The sequence below is a fragment of the Oenanthe melanoleuca genome, chromosome 1A, assembly GCF_029582105.1.
Source record: "Oenanthe melanoleuca isolate GR-GAL-2019-014 chromosome 1A, OMel1.0, whole genome shotgun sequence".
Classification (NCBI taxonomy): Eukaryota; Metazoa; Chordata; class Aves; order Passeriformes; family Muscicapidae; genus Oenanthe; species Oenanthe melanoleuca.
The window spans coordinates 6,763,899-6,788,011 of NC_079334.1; the positions used below are offsets into that span (position 1 = coordinate 6,763,899).

At 42.7% G+C, this 24,113-nt stretch overlaps 1 protein-coding gene across 1 annotated transcript; it reads left to right on the plus strand.

Moving 5' to 3' along the window:
• The first annotated feature begins 2,098 nt into the window (after nucleotides 1-2,098).
• Nucleotides 2,099-24,113, plus strand: STK38L (serine/threonine kinase 38 like). The gene is made up of 14 exons (XM_056516381.1): nucleotides 2,099-2,229; nucleotides 6,892-7,036; nucleotides 8,654-8,705; nucleotides 9,919-10,041; nucleotides 10,578-10,661; nucleotides 12,282-12,405; nucleotides 12,918-13,072; nucleotides 13,953-14,055; nucleotides 14,655-14,716; nucleotides 16,243-16,360; nucleotides 16,532-16,655; nucleotides 18,739-18,834; nucleotides 19,711-19,802; nucleotides 20,973-24,113. The coding sequence occupies exons 2-14, from the start codon at nucleotides 6,903-6,905 to the stop codon at nucleotides 21,098-21,100; spliced, it is 1,395 nt and encodes a 464-aa protein (XP_056372356.1). The 5' UTR covers nucleotides 2,099-2,229; nucleotides 6,892-6,902; the 3' UTR covers nucleotides 21,101-24,113.

The following is a 24,113-nucleotide window of genomic DNA, read 5'->3' on the forward strand; positions in this document are numbered from 1 at the left end:
CTGGCAGTGCCTCCCCAGGGATTTCTCCCAGCCCTGGGGATCAGGCACTGGGAGTGTCCACTCCTTTTGGTTCAGCAGTCATGGGGCACTTTCTGCTTTTAGCTGGGACTATAACAAGTGCCTCACCCAGCTGCCCCATGGGGGAAGAATGACTGAAAATGGCTAAAACATTTGGATGTCTTTGGCTTTTAAATAGCAAAGCCTGTTCCAATGGGGCTAATTTTACTTGATTTCTTAGTGGTGCTTTAAATAGAACAAATATAATTAATTCTGTTACTTTAAAGTAACAAAACTTACTCAACCATAATGCACATTGGGGAAGGAAAGCTAAAGGAGATGAAGTAAATAAGCAAAGTAAATGAAATTCTGAGGTGTCAGTGATACCATGTTGCAGTCTTATTTCATTTTCCCTTCCCAAGGGGAGACTGTTGTAAAAACTGAAGGGTGTCAGAAGGATCTGGTCGTGTAAATAATGTCGAAGAAGAATCTGCACGTGAAATTTGTTTTATCTGGCTGGGAATGTTGCTTCCTTTAGGTAGCAGATTAAATAAAACAGGGGCTTGTAAATGGTGATATTCCTGAAAACATGAATTATGGAGGAACGAAATATTTACTTTTCTGTCTGAAACATACCCCAGAGCAGTGCTTGGCAAGCATGCTGATCTGATAATTATGAATCTCAGTAACAGCAGTTAGCATCATCCTGAGGCTGGAATGGGAATATTAGGTCAAAACCTATTGAGCTGAAGGGGATTTTTATTGACATGAGTGAACTTTGGACAAGGTTCTTGTCTAAGCACAGAAAGCTGTGTTTAGAAATAACACGGATATTAACATCATACCCCAGGAGTTGAAAAATACTGGCCTATGATTGACATAGAGGGGACTAGTGGGGTTTTCTTGTCAGTTTGCTGTTCAGAGACTTCAGGGTCTTGTGGAGTTTTGGGTGTGTCTGGAGGTTAATCAGAAGCTTTGGAATTGGATTTAAAGTGGTTTATAGAAAAAACCCTGTGCAGGGCTGCACCCAGAGCCCCAGGGCAGCAGGGGAGGGGGGATTCTGCCCCTCTTCCCCGCTCTGCTGAGACCCCCCTGCAGGGCTGCACCCAGCCTGGGACAGCACAGGAAGGACAGGGAGCTGCTGGAGCCAGGGGACACCAAGGGATCAGAGGGATGGAGCAGCTCTGCTGGGAGGAAAGGCTGAGGGAATTGGGATTGTTCAGCCTGGAGAGGAGAAGTTTTGGGGTGACCTCACTGTGGCCTTGCAGTGCCTGCAGGGAGCCACAGGGAAGATGGAGAGAGACTCTTGAAAAGGGCCTGGAGTGACAGGACAAGGGGCAATGGCTTCACACTGACAGAGAGCAGGGTTAGATTGGATATTGGGAAGGAATTGTTCCCTGTGAGGGTGCTGAGGCCCTGGCACAGGTTTCCCAGAGCAGCTGTGGCTCCCCCATCCCTGTCTGTGTTCTAGGTTGGATGGGGCTTGGAGCAAGCTGGGACAGTGGCAGGTGTCCCTGCCTGTGGCAGGGGGTTGGACCTGGGTGGTCTTTAAGGTCCTTTCCAGCTCAGGCCATTCTGTGATCCTGAACAGGACGAGGTTCAGCATAAACAATTGGATGGTGAAAATATGCACAGCACAGTTGCCAAACCTGTGCTAGCAGAAACTCTAGCGCAGAAAGTAATTTTCCCTCTGGGCTGGTGGTACTTTCTCCTTCTGTTCCCTCACTGGAACTATCAGCTGTTGTACAGCATTTTTATTTTTGCTCTCTGTTTGCTCACCCCACGTATGGCTGCACATCTCAGAAGCTGCTCAGAGTACGTCCCACCACATCATCCTGCTGAGCCTTGGGCTGGTTTTTTTTTTTTATTTGTCTGGCCCTGCCCACTGCCCCTTGGTGTGAATCATGCTGTTATTTGTGTATGGTGGGTTGGTTCTTTTCAGTTTTATGTATATCCTGTCTCTCTTCAGGAGAATTCAAACAATTTGGAGACTGCGGGGCTGGCGCTTGTGCTTGAAGCTTTGCCGTGTCTGTGCTGCTTTCCTAGATAGCAGCTCATTTTTTAAATATAATCCTTGTCATTTTTTTAATGTAATCCTTGTCAGCCGTGGGTTTTACTGCCCAGCTTGGTGACTTGCTGGGCTGTGTCTGGAAGAAGCCAGAGTCTGCTCTCATTTCTTACCCAGAAGAGCCCCAGCTCTGGGCACAGTGGTGACAGCTGGAATTTCTGAAGGTACCCACTTTATTGTGCTCTGTGTGTTTGCTTTGTCTCTCCTTTCTCTTTTACTTCCTAATTCTTGAAAAATGCCTTTTGAATACTTCATTTCAGGAGCAAGTTCAATGTCATGCTGAAACAATGGGAATTTTGAAAGGCAAAAGTATGTTTCAGTATGTGCCTTATCTAAAGACTTTGATTCAAGAGGCAAATTCTCCTGGAATGTTAAATGGAAACTTCATAAACTTGGCAGTTTTTACTGCAAACTGCCTTCTTAACTGCTGGGCTTTAGGGGTATGCTTGGGTGGATAAATTAAAATTATTATCAGTCTTTCAGTGAATTGATGTCAATTTGGAGGGAGGATTGCTCTTTCCTGTCCTGCTGAACATGTGTGTACCTTGACATAGTAAGTGCAAATGGGACACCCGGCAGCACCCTTCTGTCATGTGGAAAAAAGGTGTTTTTCTCTCTGGCAGAATTGGATGTGGGGTTTGCTCCCTAACTTAAATACTTGCTGAGTCCTGAGCAAGTTTATTCTAGGGCTACTGCATAACTGTGCTACACACGTGGCTTCAAAAAGAAAAATCATGTTTCCATTGTGTGACTTAGGTTCAGATTAGATTGATAGTATAAATCCAGCCTGATTTGATCTATCCTGTGGCTTTTCTTACTGACACTTACTGCAGGAGACTTGGGTTCCATCTTCTTATCCCTTCCTGATTAGAAAGTGATCCTACAAAGTCCTGTGTTTCAGGGCAGGGTAGTTCTCCATTTGCTTTGATTTCTTCCATCTCCTTTTCAGAGCTGCTGCAGCAGGTGGGACTGGATTCCTCAGTGATTTTTGCACTCATTAACAGGAGACTTAATCCAATAGTTTAATGAAAACATGAATGACAGGCTGTGAGAGCTGCCAAGAGGTGCCCCAGAGAGGATGTGGGGTTTGGAGTTCCCAGTGGTGTAGCAGAATCTGGGTGTGGGGGTTTAAACAGTGGAAACTCCAGGCAAACAGATGCAGAGTTTGATTTAGAGCTGCTGTGACAAATGGGAATGCAGATTGAGGTTCTAGTCAATGCTGCTTGGCCTTTCTCTGCTTCCCAGTCAGGAAAGGTCTAGGAACAAAAGGGTCAAATGTATGCTTTGCCTAGGCAACATTTTTCCACCAGGAGGGAAAGGACCCTTCCAACTGGCATGTCCTACTCAATGATGGATCAGGAGAGACTTGCTTGCAGACATCTCTTGCAAGCTCCAGTTCAGTAGCATTTGGCTGCTCTTCCCTTTCTGTAGCTGTTCCCTGCTCTCCCTAGTCCTTCGGGAACACCCCTCCTCTCCTCCCCTCTGTGCTGTTCTCCCTCCTGCCTCTGGTGGTGAGATTTTCCCCGGCTGCCGTACATGCACAGCTCGTTATCCCCGTGCTGCAGGTGCCGAGCATCGGGAGCGCTCAGGCTGGGATTCAGCCATCCCCGCGGGAGGCACGGGCTCATTTCCTGGGCCAGGCAGCACATATGGCATCCCTGCTCCCGCGGGCTCAGCGGCTCCTATCCATCACATCCTTTTGATGTCTTTCTTCCTTACACTTGGGAATGTTCCAGGCCCTTCAGAACGATCCTGCCAGCCACAGGAGTTCTGGCTAAATGTGACCAGCTGGTTGAATATGACCTTCTTCATGGTCCAGGGAGCCTCGAGTAATTCCGGTGATGCAGCAGGAGTGGAATGGTTCCATTATGGAAGTGGCATGAATTTGGGTGAACTAGTAGGCTTGTGAGGGCATTTCCAAGAATTATGGGTGGCACCTTTTCAAAGCATTCCCGTTACTGTGATGAGGTCAGTACAAGCAGTGTGCTGTCAATAAAAGGTCCTGTTTTGGAGCTCCTTCCTTCCCACCCCCATCCCTCTGCATCATTTGTTTTTAAAGGTCACGCTTAAGGACTGTACTTGGAGACTCCCAGCTGAATATTTTTCTGGGATGTGTATTTGTGCTGTGTTTGAGAGCTTGTTAGTGGAAGCAGAGACACAGGAGGAAAAAAGCTGAAGAGGTTCTCTCAGCTGTGAGCTCACACAGGATTTTGTGGGATATCTCGCACCTCCTGCCAGGTCTGTGCTCTTTTTTGTTTACTTTGGGGACTCAGGAGAGCTTAAAGCGCCTCTTGGTTTTACAAATATTTTCTTTGTAGTGCTTGGTGTTTTCCCCACAGTGGCAGAGCTAACTGGGGGCACTCACCTGTATTTCCCTCCTGTGAAGTACAAGAGGGAAATAGTGAACAGCCCTGCTGTTCATAGTGTGGGGTGCCAGTGCTGGAACTGAGCTCTCCTTTTTACAAGTTTAATAAAGTCCAGTGGCTTGGATTTGCTGTCTGGCAGTGCCTGCATTTGTGAGTGTAGAGCATGGGGAAAACAAACTAACAGGAAATCAAGTTGCAGTGTTGTTTTATCCTACCAGGAATACAAGACGTGCAAAGGAGAAATATCCGGTATGAGAGTGTGCCTGCTATACCTTAAGTAAAGGTTAATCCATTCCAAGCCTGGGTTAATGCTGCTCTATCCTCATGTTCCAAAATTATCAGAAGGCAGGTTTTTGCTCTGTTAGGTCAATTCTTGAAATAACTTAGTCACAGATGCCTGTGTGTGGTCAGCAGCTGAGCCTCTGTTTGATTTGCTGTTATCAACTGTTTTGTGTTTATCTTTTCTCACCTATTGAGGGAAAGTATGAAATTGGTCTCACTGTTGTATTTATTGTACAGTGCTAAGTTCTCCCTGCTTTTGGAGATGTGTCCAGCGTGGGAGATGTCTCTGTGAGAAGAATAGAACTGCTTGATTTTTAGTAAACACTACTAGAAACTGACAGATCTCATCTATATTTAATAGAAAACTGAAGGGGATAAAAGATGGATTAAAAAATAGAAATGTTGGCATCACTTTGAAGCAGCTGTGGTGCTATTAAAACCTCTTTGTGCCTTTATGAAGAGATATATTTTTATGCTCAGAATTCTGGTGTCTTGTGCACTTCAAAATAACCAGCTAAAATAATATCTGCATGATGCTATAAAACGCCTTTATTTGTAACACAACAGCTGCATTTCTGGCAACAAATATCCTATTGTCACATCAGATCCCATGAAAAATCCACAGGATAAAATCCCACCCTCTCAGTGCAGCAGGCAGAATCAAAACAAAGAGCCTGGAGCAGAGTTGAGCCATCCTCCTGCCTCAGTGTGGACGTGCATTTTTCTTATGTATGAAACCCTTAATCAGCTCACCTTAAAAGCTATTAGGATCTGCTTAAATTAAGCCTAATTCAGGATTTCTGCGCAATCCTCTGGTGAAATGGAAGGATTAAATAATAAAAAGGAAGACCAGTGCCTGAAGGGAGCCCATGGGAAAGATGCAGAGAGACTCTTGACAAGGGCCTGGAGTGACAGGACAAGGGGGAATGGCTTCACACTGACACAGAGCAGATTGGATATGAGGAAAAAATTATTCATTTTGAGTGTGGTGAGGCCCTGGCACAGGTTTCCCAGAGCAGCTGTGGCTGCCCCTGGATCCCTGGCAGTGTCCAAGGCCAGGCTGGATGGGGCTCTGAGCAACCTGGGATAGTGGAAGGTGTCCCTGCCCATGGCAGGGGATGGAGGACAAGGTGTTTGAGGTCCTTTTCAACCCAGGCCATTCCATGGTTCTGTGGTGTGTACTTCTGTGTATTTTTCCAAAACTAACCTCAAAACAACCTGACCAAATAAGAGTGGGGCTGAGATGCTGCTTTTCTTGCTTTTCTTCCGTGAGGTTCTCCTAAAATGCCTCAACCCACTTCCAGGTAGGGCATGAATCTTAGAACAAGCTGTGCTGGATTTTTTTATTTTTTTTCATCTTCCCTGACTTTCCTGGATTAGCTGCAGGACATTCAGAGCTGCCTTGAAATGTCTTTTTCCAGCATTAAAAAGTGTTCCAGTACATCCAAGTTCTTTTGGTTCAGGATGAAAGCTCTCAAGGAGAGCAAACTTCCTGATTTTTTTTTTCTTTTTTCTTTCTTCTCAGTTTTTAGGTACCCAGTGACCATGTGTCCTAAGCCCTAAGTATCACCTGTCCATGTGTTACTTTGTGGAGCATCTTTAAAATTCAAATATTTTTGATGGTTATGGTTACCCTTGAAATAACTGCTTCTCTTAACTGGGGTTAGAGGTTTGGTCCATTTGCTGTCTCATTTTATGCCATCCTTTTTTTTTTTTTTTTTTTTTTTTTTCTTTAGCATCTAGAATTTTTGGAGTCTGAAGTTGTGTCAAGTTCAGCTCTGAGAGCTGCCTGATCCTTGTCTCTCCTTCCCTTTTTCCTTTTCCCTCCCCCAGGCTGGGCTCAGGTCTGCCAGAGGGACGTTTTCCTTATTTGTGGACAAGCACAGCTGGGTGAGCTGCCCAGAGCATGCAGTGCTCACTCTTTGTGATTCACTCTTTGTTTTGCCAACATGTTGTTATTTTTTTAGAGAGTGGGTAGCACATCCTCCTGCTATCTTGGGACAATTTTATAAGGCAGCTTTTAATAGAGTTTCTTACATCTAAAGAACAATGCCTTTACTGTGAATTCAGGAGTGCCTAAGAATTTGGAGATGGAGAGTGGGAAAGAGGAACATACATATATATATCTATTTAATTTTCTTTTTGAAGTGAGTAATGGTTTGACCTGCTCTGTTTCAGTACATGTTACCATGGCGATGACTGCAGGGACTACAACATCCTTTCCCATGAGTAACCACACCCGGGAGAGAGTGACGGTGGCCAAACTCACCCTGGAGAACTTCTACAGCAACCTCATTATCCAGCACGAGGAGAGGGAAACCAGGTGCTGCCTCTGCTTCCTCTCACCCCTCTGCAGCTTTCCTTGCTGTTTGCTCAAGGGCACTTCAATCCCCAGGGGTGGGACAGCTCTGGGAAGTTTTTCTGTCTTTGGAGGGAACCTGTGAACATGGCAGTCACTGAGTGATCAAGGAGCTCCACTGCTGAGGTTTTCATGCAGTTTACCTCCTCATCAGTTACTTTGTGGGAACTGCTCTGTGCAGGGTGTTATTTTGCAGTACATGTGAGGTTTCTTCTTCTCTGTGAGGTTGGTGACTTCTGATTGCTCTGCATGTGCCCCAGGGAATGAGCTCTGCAGAGCTGCTGAGGGATGGGAGCTTGGTTTGGGGTAAGGTGGTGGCTTGTGGTGTCTGTTCCTGCTCTGCACTGTGGAGCTCATGCCAAGACTCCCAAACCCTGCAGGAGGGAGTGTATGGGAGATAGGGAACAGGACTGAGAGGTGTTTGATAGTGTGATGGGGTAAGGAAAGGAGGCAAAGAGCTGGCATGGAAATAAAGGGCAGCAAAGAAAGAAGGGGTTGATGGTGGAAGGTTTGAGAGGCTCTCAGGTGGGCAGGAAGACTTTTGGGGTAATGTAATCCCCATCTGTAAATGCTGCTTGGATGGTGCTGCCTGATACTCCTTGCATGGGAATATGGGGTGGTCATCACCACTCAGCTTCTCCCAGCAGTGCCCAGTCCTGTCTGTGAAGTGGTGGAGTGCCACTTGAATTAAGTGTTAAAGCACCAAGTGTTTGATTATAATGAATGTTGTGTTGGATTGTCATTAGTGTGTGAAATTATCATCCCCCTGGTAATAGGTTTTTAATTGAAAGGTTTTCAGTCAAGCAGCAGGGTTTCTCTCTTCATCATATTTAGTCATTATTCCATGTAATGGAGTTGCTTCTAGTTGGGAGAATAGACTGTCTATCTAGGGCCTGCAGTTCAGAGGATCCTGCTGTACTTCCCAAAGTGCAGAAAGGCACCAGTAGCCTGGCTCCAAGCCTTTGAATTCTTGCTGCTGCAGCCTTCAGAGAGCTGCACCCTGGCAGCTATAAAGGAGCATCCTGTGGGTGGACAGGAAGGGGTCCTGCAGCCACATTGCCATGTGCTGACCCCCTGCCTCTGTGGGGTATTCCCAGGCTTTGCTCCCCACTCAGAGCCTCCCAGCTTGGCATGGCACTGGTAGGAGAGTTGGAGCTGTGAGCCCTGGGCTGGGCAGGACACTGGGAGGGAGAGGATGGTGCATCCAGGGGGTAGAGTTTAGTTGGCATGGGAGGAAGTGGGGCAGGACCAGGTGTGAGGTGGTCACACAGGATGGAAGCTGGAGCTGAGATAGAAACAGTGAAAAAACTCATTTTTATTCTGGTTTGTAGTCCTAATGATAAAAACAGCCTTAATTCTGCAAGTACATAAGCATGTGCTTAAATTTGCTTCTATATTTTCCTCAGCTTTGTTCACAAATGAGTAACTGGGTGGAGTAGGGCTGTCTGCCTTCAAATTTCCATTTGAGGCAAATTCTTCAGTACTTGGAGTATGTGAAGCAAAGGTGTTGACTTGCTGTGGTGCTGTGTTTGGTTTTAATAAGTAATGAAAGGTGCATTTTCCTGTTTCTCTCCTTGGCAGGCAGAAGAAGCTGGAAGTGGCTATGGAAGAGGAAGGCCTTGCAGATGAGGAGGTAAATGCTGCTTGAGTAGCCTTACAAACTGCTTTGCTTTTGTTTTTGCTTTTGAGGGCATTTGAAGACCTCAGAAAAACATCAGCCAGCATGTCAGAAGGTTTTATTTTATACATGAATGTTGCCCCTGTTAATAACCTGTTTTTTAGGGAAACTGGGAATTTGCTTGACTGATACTTGCAATAGCTATCCAAGGCTTTTCATGTACCTGTAGTTCTTATGAGGCATGGTCACAGCAAGTATCTAGCAAGCTTCTCAAAGATTAAAATTGTTTGCTGTTGTATTTGGCAAGAAAAAAATAAGTGGCCAGTGGGTAGAAAGCAAAATGCTGAACCATTTTTTCTTGATTTAAACAATAAGCCATCACACTGTTGCTGCTTTTGGATACAGATGAGGAGGGATCTCAGTCTGGTTGCCACCTCTTAGAACTTTGGTCAATAAGTTGCTTTTCTGAGGTCCATTATACCATGTGTGCCTTCAGGATAGGCTGGGAAATAAGTAGGAAGAGTGTCTCAGTCGTTTTGGAGTTTTTGTGGCTGCTGAGAAGAGGGAAAGTGAGTGTGGGTGTGTATTGCCATCTTGTGGCCTTAAAGGATGCTGTAATCCTAGCAAGGAATCTGGCAGGTGCCTGATCCAGGGACTTCCTTAGCAGCCTCTGACATCTCAGCATCTTTGGGAGCAGCATTTGTCTTCTCTAGGAGTGAGTCCTGGTGACATTTTCATCAAACAAAATAGATGATGGAATTTGGACAGATTTTTCTTTGAGAATTGAGTACTTGCCTGCCATAAACCAAATGGATTTTGTTATAGGTCTGTAACCAGGGCCTCTGCTGCTTGCTAAGCTCCTTGTTGCCTGTCATCACTTGTTTAAATAGGGTACAAGTTTCAGCTTTTATTGAATGAAGAGTCCTTGCCTTAGGCAGTGGCTGGCCTTGGGACTGATACTCTTTGTTTGGACCAGTATGATAATTTTTCTTCATTACTTTACAAAATAAAATATCACCATTCACCCAGAAAAAGTGAAAATCTGCCTGAGGCTTCTATAGACAAGACCATACTCGAGGATAATACTTTAAGAAATTCAGAAAGAAATGTAGAAGGAGAATTCTTTCTCCTGTTGGGATTCCAGAGGAGAACTTCCCAGGAAGGGAGGGTGCATATCTTGACTCTTTGCTGCCATGTGACTGACAGATTGCTGTGCCTGTGTCCTCAGAAAAAGCTGCGCAGGTCACAGCACGCTCGCAAGGAAACCGAATTCCTGCGGCTCAAGAGGACCAGGCTCGGCTTGGATGACTTCGAGTCCTTGAAAGTCATAGGAAGAGGAGCATTTGGGGAGGTTTGTGGCATTCTTGCTGGAGCAGGAGATTAAAAGGGGATTGACCACTGTAATGAAACATCCTAATTGCAATTTAATGAATTGTTATATTGCGGAATGGCAGCTATTTGTGCCATTCTCCAAGTGATAAGTGATTAATCACAGGCACTGATTTCCCAAGGCTTCTGGAAAGACACTTAGTTTCCCATGGCTTCCCACACTGATGTTGCCCACATGGCCCTCTGAAATTATGGGTTTGCAGTGGCACAGCTCCTCTTGATAAACCGCTTTCTGCCCTTTATCACTTCAGTTATTTCTCCTCCTGGATTTTAATCTACACAGTCCTGGCATTCACTGTGCCTGCTGACTTCTCCTAAAACAAAAACTGCTCCTCACTTGTGTTAGTGTTGTACATGGTGCAGAATAATTCCTTTTTCAATATTTAACATGTTGAAATGTGTTTTTGAATATTTAACAAGAGAACTTTTCCATGCCTGGCAACTGGGAGTGGATTTCTGAGGCAGAGAAGACTGACTGAGTTCTCTCTCTTGGTACAGGTCCGCCTTGTTCAGAAGAAGGATACAGGTCACATTTATGCAATGAAGATACTGAGAAAAGCAGATATGCTGGAGAAGGAGCAGGTTTGTGACCTATAAGTCCCCTAAATTTCAAACCTACCCTGTCTAGAAAATGTTTTCCACCTTTGAAAGCCCCTGCAATGGTCTGGCAGTCCCAAAGAGCCTGTGGCATTGCTACCACAGCACAAAAGCAGCAGAAGTTAGGAAATCAGGTCATGTAACTGCATATCAAAAATACTTTATTTACAACCAATTTGGAATAGTGACAAAGGTTTTATTTTTCTCATGTTATCTATGCATAGTATTGAATCTGTAAAACTACATTTCAAGGGAAGTACTTCTGGAAAAATAATCTTGTGCCAAAGTAAAAATTGGAGGTATTTGATCTTTTCTTTTAGAGAATACCAGCAGAAGTCACATTGTTCCATCAGCTTTGTCTTCCTTGGATTTGCTTTATAGTTGGGTTCATCTTTTTGGGGATTTATTTGCTCTGATTTTGTTAGTTTGGTTAGGTTTTTGCTTTTACTTTTTAGCTAACAATTCACTGTGAGGACACAGCAAGTACTTTAGCACAACAAAGCAAAGAAATCAAGGGTGGGTGTCTCGAGATAAGAGGAACTTTTTTCATACTAATCCAAACCTTACCCATCGTTTGCAAAGCATTTCCCTGCAGTAGTGGCCCTTTTTTTTTTTTCCTGGCACAGATTATTTTGTCTCCTGCAGCCCATGCCCTGAATTTAGGGAACCAGAGGAGCAGCAGGGTGTGCAGAGCAGCCAGGATTTGTGTGGTGCTGCCCCCATTTCAGGACATGGGAAGGAGTCTGAGCTCATACTTTACATTCAGTTTGGGACAGTGATCTTCCCTGGAGAGTGTTTATCTGCTGGAAATGTCATTGCCTGGCTTGTTCCATGGACAACAACAGAGGACACACACATTAAAAAAGACATCTTCTAGTATTTTTTTTCCAAGCCTGGTAAAAATCCTGGCTCCTTGAAAGCAAAGTTTTCCTATTGTATTTTAGAGCTGCACTGAGGAGTGGAGGGTGGAAAAAACCCCAACTTTGTAATGAGACTAAAAATAAAGTCAGATAAATCCAGGCTGGAGTGTCTCCTGCAGAGGGAGAGCCTTTGCCCCAAGCAACCCTGTGACAAGATTCATGTAAAGATATTCCTCACCAGTAGAACTGGGGAACAGATGCAGGAGATTGCTGCTTTTCTTACAGCTGTCAAGAAATATTTTTCCATGCATATGTCTTTAATTTTTCCTCCAGGATGAGGGTACATTGTAGTGAAAACACACACCTCTACTCCAATCTCCATTATTCTTCATTTCCAGCAAATTATGGGCTAGCAGCTTTCCATATATTTTCCAAAGCCTTAGTTGGAACAGGAATATTCTGAGCAAGGTCAGATATTCCTGAACTCACTTGCACTTTTTCCACCAGCTTTGTCAGTTCTTTGTAACCAAAAGGACCAGCTTAACAAGCTGTGTTTTGTGTTTCTCTAGAAACCCTAGGATCTTGTAAAAAAATAATGGAAAATCTGAGTATGGAAAGAGCTAGAAAAATAGTTCCTTTGCTAAAAGTCATGAAAATATGCTGTAGGGCTAGGAGTGTAATGTGATGTTCCTTGTTGAAATATCTCAGTCTTTGCCTAATAATAATAATATTTTTAAAATTTTAGGTGGCCCATATCAGAGCAGAAAGAGATATTTTGGTTGAAGCAGATGGAGCCTGGGTAGTGAAAATGTTTTACAGCTTCCAGGATAAAAGGAACCTTTACCTGATCATGGAATTTTTACCTGGAGGTAAGCTGAGTGTTGTGGCATCAGGTGATACAGGTAGTTCTTCCTTAGCTTTTATTATTGTAAAATACTAGAAGCAAGCCACTCCTTTAAATGAAGTCCCAGTCATTCAGGAATGGTCATTCCTGATTTTTAGGGGAATGAAAAAGATTGAAGGGGTATTAAATAGACTCTAATTAAATAATTATTCTATTAGAAATTTCTGCTTTTTATTACTGAATCTCTTAAGAGTAAAAACAATACAGAAGAAAAGCCCTCATTCAAACAGTTTGTGCAATAAATTTAATGTGTATAAAAATCCACTGTTATTTTCCTGGGCCATTCAATTAAAATTCCTGTTTAGGATTTTCAGCTAAAAAAGTAAGTTGGGTTTGTAGGTCCTTGCAGTAATAATTTTATGATTAGTAATTGTAAGGCCAGTTGCAAGGTTAAATTTGAATTCTGCCGGGGTTTCTTGTAGCTTTGTGATTTAAAATGTTCTGATCCCTAAGCTGTGTTTTCTTTTCTTTGATGAGGTGACATGATGACCTTACTAATGAAGAAGGACACTTTATCAGAGGAGGAGACCCAGTTTTACATTTCTGAGACTGTGTTGGCCATCGATGCCATTCACCAGCTGGGATTTATCCACAGGGACATCAAGCCAGACAATCTCCTGCTGGATGCCAAGGCATGTACTGGGCTCACCCCAACTGCTTGGGTGTTCCCAAGATCCCAGGCTGCACATCCTGCTGCTGAGCAGTGGGAGCCACCCCAGAGTTTTAAACTGGCTGGAGGGAAACAAGGAATGGCCACTATGTTTTCCTTGGAGAATACCATCATGTTTAAACAAAGCTAAATCTTACTCAGAAGCCTTTTAACCACTTGAAGACAAAGCTTTTAAGGGAGAAAACCCACTCAGGGTGACCAGATGCTGGTATTCATACACATTAAAAGGTGGTACCCTTCCTTTCATGCATCTTGAAGTAGCTAGGGACAATTCAGACAATGCTAAATATTCAATTCCTACAGTTATATTTATTTCATCACCCACTCACCTGTGGAAACTCCCTCAGTTAGACTGACCATTCTGGCCATGAAATGCACCCAGTAAGCATCACCAAATCATGGAATTATCTAGGCTGGAGAAGATCTTTAAGATCATGGAGGCCAGGCCTTATCACAGCATGCACAGGTCTGTCAGGTTTGATGGGTTCTATCTGCACTGATATCTGGAAACCTGATTAAAGCCAAGGTTACCAGCAAAGCAAAGGAATTTTGTCCTGGAGGCTTTCTCTGTCACAGTGGTATCCAGTTCAAAACAAAACCAGGCAAAGTATCTGCCCTCAGCTGTTGGGAGATTGTAGATATAACCATCCCTGGGAGGCCATAGCCTGTTGGAGAGAAAACAGACCCTTCCAATACACCAAAGTTCAGTCTTTGCTTCCCTGCTTGTCCTGTGCCAGTCCATCACGGCCTGAGAGGGCATGTGCAGTGATTAAAACACTTTTTTTTCTAAGCACTACCTATCTAAAGAATGATTTAAAGTTTTCTGATTATTTTTTTTTTAGGGTCATGTAAAGCTGTCTGATTTTGGGCTCTGCACAGGTTTAAAGAAAGCTCACAGAACAGAGTTCTACAGGAACCTCACACACAACCCACCAAGTGACTTCTGTGAGTATGAGCTGTCCTAGTTTAACATGTAAATGGTTTTGAGCTGCAGCTGTACCTGTGTTTCTGCTGGGATAAGCAAGATGGGACAGGCTGATTGCATTTAATTGGAAAACTGGAAATGCTTGTTCCCTGGGTCATGGGAGAATTTCACAGGCAAGAAATGATGATTTCTGCAGTGGTCATGTATTTTTGCACATTCATACACAGATATGAATACACATAATGTAATGTATCAGTATTTTAATGTATTTTTCATAATGTTAGTGAAGTTACAGAACTGCTCTTTCAGGAGGACACAGGTTCCATGTGCCAAAGGACTGAATTCAGTGACAGTCTGATGAAACTTTACAGAAGCTAAAAATTTTAGCAGGTTCTAATTTAGAATTGCTGATATGTGTCCTACTTACATGATTTTTCAGCGGTGCATTGGGCAGTAGTTATTCTCATGTTCCCACTTCCAGTTATAATCAAGTATTTGTTTCTAGACTAAAGGATTCTGAATGTAAAAAATAATTACTTTAAACTGGAGCCCTATAAATAATTTTTTCTCTTAATTCTCACAAATACATTTGTTATTTAATAACTACTTTGCAAATTAGCATTTCAGAATATGAACTCAAAGAGGAAAGCAGAAACATGGAAGAAGAACCGGCGACAGCTGGTGAGTTAATGAAATAATGCATAATTCTTGTTTTGCTTTTAAACTATTTACAGAAAGCATTAAATTAAAACTCACTGCTAATGCTCCTGGTTTTGAAAACCTGCAAGGCCCTCATGTGGCTCTCTGCAAGCTCCCAAAATCACAAATAACTCAAAAGAAGGGGTCAAGGTTGGAATAGCAAGACCCTGCTCTTCTCTGTGCCTTTGTGAGTATCTGGCCCAAGCCCTCAGGTGTCCTCAGCCCTGTGGCCAAGCTGTGTCTGGAGCTCTGAGCACAAATGTGGTGGACAGTGTGGGTTCCTGGCTCTGACACCAGCACATGTGTGGCTGCAGGATTCCTTTTTAGAGACCTGTGGGGAATTCCCATCCTGCTGAATGTTAATGTGCTGGAAAGGCTGTGGGAGGATGTTGGTGCTGCAGTGCTCCAGCCTGGGTTTGTGATGAGCAGTGCTCACATAACAGGGGGATCTGTGGCATAAACTGAACCAAAGCCAAGTGTCTGTCAGCCTGGCATTTCAGACTTCCATCCCTGCCCATGATTGTCACCAAAAAACCTCAGCTGTCAAATTTTGCAACCTTTTATTTTTCCACACCCTTTTAAAAAAGTGATCTAGTGCAGTATTCCCATACAGATTTAGGGTGGTCTCTTCTTTGCTCATGAGACACAATGAGATTACATTGCAGCCACCATGCTGCCTCATGGGGTTGTATTTCACAGCCTTATTCCAGCCTGGAATTAAATCCCTGAAAAGACTTCACCTCAAGTCCAGTGAAGGCTGATGTGGCAGAACTGTGTGGTGAAGAACAGTCCCACAGAGACAATAAAAGCCCAAAAGGACAACTTGCATCAACACTGTTGGAGAAGGAGCCATGTTTTGGTTTTCCATTGGTTAAGTCCTAAATCTCTTGGGTCTGTTCAATCAAAGTGTTTCTTTTTGGTCAAATGAAAGTAAAAATATTTTAGATATATTCAGACAAATGAAAGTAAAATATTTTTGTGGCAAAACTGCTTTTGGGGGATTTTTTTTGGTCTTTGAGGGGTTTTTTTTTTGGTTGCATTTTTTTGTTTGTTTTTTTTTTCTCTCCCTCTTATCCCATGGAAGATTTTTCATCAGTAAAGAGAACTTCCCAATACACAGCTTGTGTATCTTGAGTGACACACCTGGGAATCTACCACTTATTATGCCTTTAAAAATAAACAAAGACCACACCAATAGAACTTCTTGGGTATTTCTGCAATGCAGCTACCTGAAACTTTAACTAAGATGACCTTCTGATATTGCAGTTGCAAATAGTCTATGATTTCATCACATTAAACAAGATGATTTCCATTTATTTTTGAGGTTCTCTGTGTTTATTAATATAAAAGAATAATATTCTTGGGATTTTAGTTCCTGTGAATTTTCAAATTAAGCATTCTTGCTCACCCAAACAACAAGATCCTGTATATAAATCCCCAGGAAAATATACTGCAAAGTGTAAAACTAAAGTATTTAACTATTAAAGAGATGATTCCTTTTCTTCCAGGCATACTCTACTGTGGGAACCCCAGACTATATTGCTCCAGAAGTGTTTATGCAGACTGGGTACAACAAGCTGTGTGACTGGTGGTCCTTGGGAGTGATTATGTATGAAATGCTAATAGGTATGTTAAAAACCCAACTTAAGAGTTGTTCCAAGGTAACAGGGTCCATTTGTTCAGAAGAGAAAACCTTTGGCTAATATTGTGAAATTTGGGAGCCCCAGTGACAAAGGCAGAGGCCCAGGTCACTGCTCTGCTGGAAAAAGTTTATTAATTCTTTATTTGTTTGTGCAGGGTATCCACCTTTCTGCTCAGAAACACCACAAGAGACTTACAGAAAAGTTATGAACTGGAAAGAAACGTTGGTGTTTCCTCCAGAGGTGCCCATTTCAGAGAAGGCAAAGGATTTAATTCTAAGGTCAGTAAGAAAAAAACAATTCTGGCCTCTTGCCCAGCCAGGATCATCTTCCATCAGGATAAATTCCTGTTCTGTGTGAAGGAAGCTTTATGTTGTATGGAAGGAAGGCTGGTCCTTGATGGATTTTTCAAGTTTTTTTCCCTTTGCCATTTCTTTAACATGAAAGAATGAGCTGGAATGATCTTGATTTGTACCATGGTACAAGGAGAAACAGAGCAGACCAAAAATAAAGTGATCAACACAGAATTTTTTTCTTCTCTGAGGTGGCAAGAAATTAACCACTCACTAGGATTTAATGTGCTGAACAGAAATCATGGGATATTTTGGATTTACTCACTTCTTTAAAAATCCCAGTTTTTAGTTTGCATTGAGGTTTTTGTGAGGGTTTTGGTGAGAAGGTCAGGCAGGAATGCTCTTTTGTCCTGGGAGGGTTTAGGGGGCACATTAGTTTTGGGTTTGGTATTTTTAACTTTCTTTCCTTTTTTTCCTTTTCCAAGCTAATGTTACAGCCTAATGTAATTTTGTTACAGGCAAAAAGGGGAAGGTACTTCACAAAACTAGAATTTATTATTAGTTCCAGCAGTGCTCCAGTAACCTACAAAAACATAAAATACAAGAAACAGATATCCTGCATCCAGCTAGTGATACTAGCAGTTCAAATAATTGAATTATTGCTAACCCTCATGAATAAGTGTAAAACAGTTATATTGCATTTTCAGTATCTATTTCTATCTTGTTGTGCTCAACCTTCCTTGTCAGCATCCCAAGTTCTTTGCTGAACAGAGTGCAGCATTACTGCTGAGGATTCCCTCCTCCTCAATCCTGGCTGTGTTTGGGGAATTTTCAGAGATTTCAGTTTATTTCTTAGCACGTCTTGCTCATGCATCTACTTACACAACAACTGCTTGAATTTATCAGCTTGCCTCCACAGGGAGAAGGGTTAAAATTGGGGTAAAACATCTTAGTTATAGGTGAACTATTAAAATGAGGTCAAAGCAGGTTGGACAATAACCACCTGGCTTTGGGTACTTTGTCCATTACAGCTTAGACAAGTTGGGCAACGTGCTTTAAGCTAAAGGGAGATGCAGACCAAGTTAAAGGGTTATGGATAGAGGTAAATCTAAACTAGAGCTCAAGTTCAGACAAAGCCTGACAAATCCTGTGGCTGAGTGTTGCTACAGGGTTTGAGGTCTGTTGTTAGTCCTTGGCATCACCCAGCCTGCCAGGCTGCAATACAAATACAGGCAGGTTTTATTCCCCACTGACATCCAACACAAGCAAAACAACTTTAATTTATAACTGGGGACAGTTTTTAGCCTAACCTGCTGTGCTACACATGCAGAAGATGGCTGGGATTTCATTAATTCCTAGGCAAATGTTGGTATTCCCATCTCCTGGATGAGATACCTAAAAAGCTTTTCCAGTCCAAGGGAGAAGTGTCAGCTTCTGCTGCTCCCTGGAGTAAATCCCTGAGGTCACTGAGCTGCTGTCAGAGAGCTTCCACCTCCCTGTTTTCCTTCTTTAGGATTTTAGGCCTTTCCTGTCTGGCCTGATGGAGCAGGTAGCAGTCCCCATCTCACCAATCCTGTCTCTGTCTCCAATTTCACCTTTTTCTTCCTTCTATTTCATGGCTGCTTCTTATAAACTGACAATTTTTGGTGGGGTCTGAGCTGAGGTTATGCAGCAGGGCTGTATCAGAAACAGGCCCTGGGTCTGTTTGCTTTGTAACAGGGATGTTTAAATAGCTGAGAACATCCAGAGGAGTTCTCAATAGTAGGGTTTTAAGCCTCCATTCCAAACTGATCTTACAGGACCAGAACATGCAGCAACTTTTCACAGACCTGGAAGATGGGGATGCAGCAGTTTAGAAAAGGTGTCAGTTATTGGCATCACAGCTTTTTGTTTTGGGATTTAACAGTGTTCTGCCTCTACTATTTCCCTTCTCTCCAAGAGGCAATGGGCTGCTTTGTTACCCCAAGTGGTAGAACAATTTGAAATAGTTCCTTGAAATTCTTGATACTGGATACTGTTGCTTCTGTCTCAATTTATCATAAAACATTCCCTTTGTTTTTTTCCTTTTCAGGTTTTGTATCGACTCAGAAAACAGAATTGGTAGCAATGGAGTAGAGGAAATAAAAAGTCATCCATTTTTTGAAGGGGTAGACTGGGGACATATCAGGTATGTATATACACACATTTTACAGGGAGAGTAAAAGCCATGAAAGCAGGCATTTCATGTAATGTGATGTCAAGGACAATTATTTCCAATTTACCTTTCATTTTGAAAGGCAGCTACTGGCAGTAGGTGGGTGACACTGAAGGTTTTCTGGCCTTGCTGACATGCACAGAAATGGTCAGAGTTTAACTGTCTTGAGATAGCTCAGATTGCTCCAGACTGCCCAGAATAGTAAAAAAATTGTTGTAGGGTGGCTGTGGATTTAATTGTAAGTGTAGTAATTAGAACTGCACTGAGTTTACAGGTGTAAATCACTGAGTTCCCACAGTGCTGTGTCCCAGTGTGAATATTTTGGTGGCACAGTTTCAAAAGCCACATTAGAACTCCTTCAAGGACTCCCTGGCTGTGAAAGTGTTAAAGCAGAGCCAGCCTAGTTTGGGAGAGAGATGCTGAGTGTCACAAAGAAGAGCTACAGTCCAAAGGTTTTGGATGAAGTCCAGGCTGATGAGCACTGGAATTGTAAAGCTCTGGGTGCAAGTGCAATCCTGCTGGGCTGGGTTTGTGAAACCAAGTAACCACAGTGGTGGCTGGTGACAAGATCAGGGTGATAGCTGTGTGGCAGATAAGTGGAAGATGCTCTCTCACTTAATGGGAAAATGATGTTTGTCCCAAGCCTGCCAGAAAGACACCAGTGGGGACAGGGAACCAAACAATCTCCCCATGGTGTCAGCCAACAGGAGAGTCAGATTCATCTGTGATGCACTCAGAGGAACCCTTGTGCATTAAGGGAAGTTGGAAGTGTAAAAAGCTAAGTTAAAACTGGAAATTCATGTCTCATTTCTCAATATTCACTCTTCTGGCATTTATCTTTATTTGCAGGGAAAGACCAGCTGCAATCCCTATAGAAATCAAAAGTATTGATGATACTTCCAACTTTGATGAATTTCCTGAATCGGACATTTTACAGCCAGGTGAGACTGCCATTGTAAATTCCAAGTCTCCATCTGTGACATGCTAGAATATTGCACAGATGCCTTTGTTGTTGTTTATATTAATTTTTCTGATGCCCTAATCAAGTTAGTCTCTAGATCAAGTCTCTATTTTTTCTTTGAAATATGAATGTAAACCTGTTATCTCTCATAGCTGCAAAGCCCAGAGATTTTAAGAGTCAAAGCCATTGGTAAAAATGATTTGCACAGGTAGTGAGCACAGAGAGCAGTGGAGTTTCCTGCCAGGCAGTCTGTCTAACCAGATTCTGGTAAAATATCATGTACTTATTTGCTTTTCATCTTCAGCAACTTTGGAGGTTTGTGCCAAACACAATTTTTGAGATATTTGTGGGTAAGAATTTTCAGACAGTTGATTACTTAACACAATAATTCATGAACCTGAGTGGCTCTGTAAATCACCTCAGGTTTTTTTTAGTTGTTGATTTTTCTTGGCAAGTTAGAGGAAATTTTCAAATGTAGAAGGCTTGGTTGTGTGGCATACAAATAGTCCCAGGTCCCACTGTTTTCAGTTACTTGAAGACTAGCACATGTTTAACAGTGATTAATTGCTGTCTGCAAAATGTAGCTGTGTTAACAGCTATAAGAATTATCCAAAAGCCCTTGGTTCTTTTTTTTCTGAAATGGCTTTTATTTAATGGTGAGGACATTTGTCTTTTTGATGCAAAGCAACCCATCTCCAGTGCCTAAGCTGGTTAATCCATATTTGGATAATGCCAAGAACACTGGTATTATTTTGGCATTTCAGACCCACTGAAATTGGTAATATACATATAGATACCTAAAAATCAGAACATCAGAAATGTCATGGGGTTTGTAACTATGTATTCTGTGGATGTGTTAGATGCTTCTGTCAAGGTATGGAAACCTGGTAGAGTGTGTAGACATAATATTAAAAAAAGGCAAAAAAAACCCAAAACCTTTTTTTGCTTCAGAGTTTATCCTGAAATTATAACTCAGACCATTGACACAAGGCAACTGACCTGATTAGAAATAGGATTTCTTCCAGGAGTTTCTGCTGACTAAGGAAATAAGAGTTCAGGGCTGTTCAGCTCTGTGAAAAGTCCTCTCAGAAGCAGCCTGGGTTTAACTTTTTTAATGTGTGTTTAATTGTGTGTTTATTCTGAATTCTAGTGCCAAACACGACAGAGCCTGACTACAAATCCAAAGACTGGGTTTTCCTCAATTACACCTACAAGAGGTTTGAAGGGCTCACCCAGCGTGGCTCCATCCCTTCCTACATGAAAGCTGGGAAGTTGTGAAGCAGAACACAACCCCCCAAAGGAAATTGCAAACACAAACCTCAGGTAGCTGCATCACCAGGCCCGCTTGGCGTTAGTTATCAACACATCGACTCTGGTGCGCATCGATTTCACACGGAAATTCTACAGGATTAGGATTTCTAAGACTACTACAGGAATTAGTTGGCAGTGCCAGCTGGCTTTTTTTTTTTTTTTCCTTTCCTTTTTTTTTTTTTTAAATATTTGAATATTTTTGTTAACTTTATTATACAAAGGTACTGGAATAAAAGGAACATGCATCGCTTTTCCTGCACTGCCTACGTGTGGATAACGGTTAATTATGCCTCTCTGTACTGTGGCTTTGTTTGTACTGTAAACCATCTAATCCACCCAGGAGGGAAACATATCATTTGATGCAGCATTGTTGTACTGCTCACCTGGTGGGGTTTAGATATGCAGTATAAAGAAAACTGCCCACATTTGCAAACCTCTCTGAGCAGTTGCTCCAGGGTGTTCCATTTGTGGTCTGCAGATTCCCCATGAGTGTAGCACATGGAATTATTTTAAGTAGCAGTGTCCTCTGGGCCTCCTTGTGTGCCAGTGCAGGACTTTTTTAGCCCTTTATCATGATCCCTTTTGTCTCTTTTCCCACGGTGTGTGGCAGTGAGGCAGTCCCTGTGATCTGTTTAGTGGTATCTCTGCTTTAAATGATCACTGGCAGTATTGCTATTAGAGGTGATGATGCCTGCTGGCAATTTCAGAAGGAAAACCAAATCTGAATAAAAAGTATCAATATTTTTAGCAGAAGGGAAATGCTCTGATGCAAAGTTTTGAGGAGATGGCAGAGCTTCCAAGATGCATTCCTGCCTCTGCTCTAAAGCTGCTCATAATTCAAACATTCTCTTCTCTCTGTGCAAAATGTGTTCTAGAGAAGTGGACAGATTGGTGCTTTTTTTTTTTTTTTTTTTCTTTTTTCCTCCCTGTGCAGCTGCAGGCAGAAGGGATCCTGCTCTAACCTCTCTGGAATCACAGCCTCTGCTCACATAGAGGAAATGGAGTTTCCTTCTCAGACTCTCCTTTTCTTCCAGGACCTTCACCTGGCATGGCCATGGGATTAGAAGGGATTAGCTGAGCCTGCAGCTCAAATTCCAGGGACCACCTGAATGTTCTTGTGGCCAGGATGGTGACAACCTGATAGCTGAGCCAGGTCTCCTTCCCCTGGGCAGAGGAAACAAGCAGAAATAGCTCCATGTGCAGGCTCTGGTTTTGCTCATCAGCCCAGCAGCACTTCAGGACTGAGCAGTTTGGAATTATCTGGTCACTGGTGACTTTCTCTGCTTGTGCTCAGCTTATCTGCAGGGCTTTGAATCTGTCACAGCAGAGATCTCTGCTGTCATTTTCTGGTCAAAAGAGATGTACAGCAATGAACAATTCCCCAGTGGCTGAACAAGCAGAGTCTCTGTTGCTGTCTCCCTGCTCTGAACACCAGTGGTAAGGCACCTTAAAACCTCTGCAGCCCCCTCTGAGTGGAGCACAGGATGTTTTGGCATACAGCAGGAAAGATTGCATTGGACAGACTTCTGTAGCAATATGGAAACTGCTGTTATAAAGCCATCAGAGAAATATTTATTGCTGTTAGACACTGTGGTATCAGCTGTTCTGAATTATTTGTATGCTCTGAAAAACATACTGGGATGTTCATCTGTTGCATAAAAGCCCTTTTGCCAGTAAGATTTCTGTGCATCAGTGCCTGTGATGAGCAGGTAGTCTTCCCTCATCCAGCCTTTCCCTCCATGGTTTTGTCTCCCTTGAAGCATCTGTTATTTATACCAGTTTCAGTCTTCAGCTCCTTAAAGAGGAGTAGCCACTGCCTCAGACCCATCCAGTGTTACATCAGAGCAAAGCTAAGCTGAGCTTCTGCCTGCATGTTGGACTGAGGTGGGAACAGCTCCTTGATCTCCCTTCCCAGACCTTACACAAATTAACATCCCTGTACTGCTGTTGGGGCAAGGTCTTTAAATATTCTCCATTGTTGTTCTTAGCCTTGTCAGTGTGCTGAGGCTCAATCCAAAGCCATTCCAAAGGCTGTACAAAAACAATAACTCACTTAAATCCACCTTTCAGGCATCGTTCTGCCAGTGCCCCAGCAGCTCCTGAGGCTTCTCAGGAAAGGAAATGCCTTTCCTAAGGCCTTGACTCCAAAACAGGGAAGCTCAGGCAGAAAAAAAAAAAATCCTGAGATGCAACCTTGGCCTCAGAGGACACTGCTATTCAAAACAATTTTCACTGGTTTTAATTTCCAGTCTCATCCATGGGGCACTGTGTGCACTGGAATTGGAATTCCTGCAAACACCACCTTTCAGAAGAGCACAGTAACCCCATTAACATGATCTACAAACAAGTCTTTGCTCAAACTTGTTGAGACAAACTCGGTTTCATGGAAACTGCAAATGCTCAGTGATACTGGTGATTTTTTTTTTCCTGTGGGGCTTAGGGGAGGGCAGAGAAATACACACTTAATTTAAAGCTATTAAACAACTCTGTCTGTACATACTCACTGGTTTACAAACTCGGGAAGAAGCTCAACCCTTCTATTTGCAACACTAAAGATAATACTAATTTAAAACTGCAGATGATTAATCATATCAGTGCTCACATAGGAGTTATATCCATAAGGAAACCGCCTGCAGCCTATCTAGCATAAACTCCTGTATTGTGGTAGTTGACTTTTTAAAATTTTTTTGTAAACATAGCATTATTTTAATCAGTAAGTCAAATTAAACAATATTAACTACTGCTTTTAGGATGATAGGGGTTTTTTTCCAAGGTGAAACTGTGACACTGTAATGGATTAAAGAGAACAACAGGTTAATCTACACTGGCTGTCAAAAAAAAATTAAGTGCAACATATCTTTAATTTTGTTAATTCTGTCTAATTCTTTTGGATGGTTGTGTGTTTTCCTTTGGCAATGTTTGTCACTGTGCCATTTATTTTTCTTATTCTTGGAGTACCAAAGATCCTGAAATGGCTTGA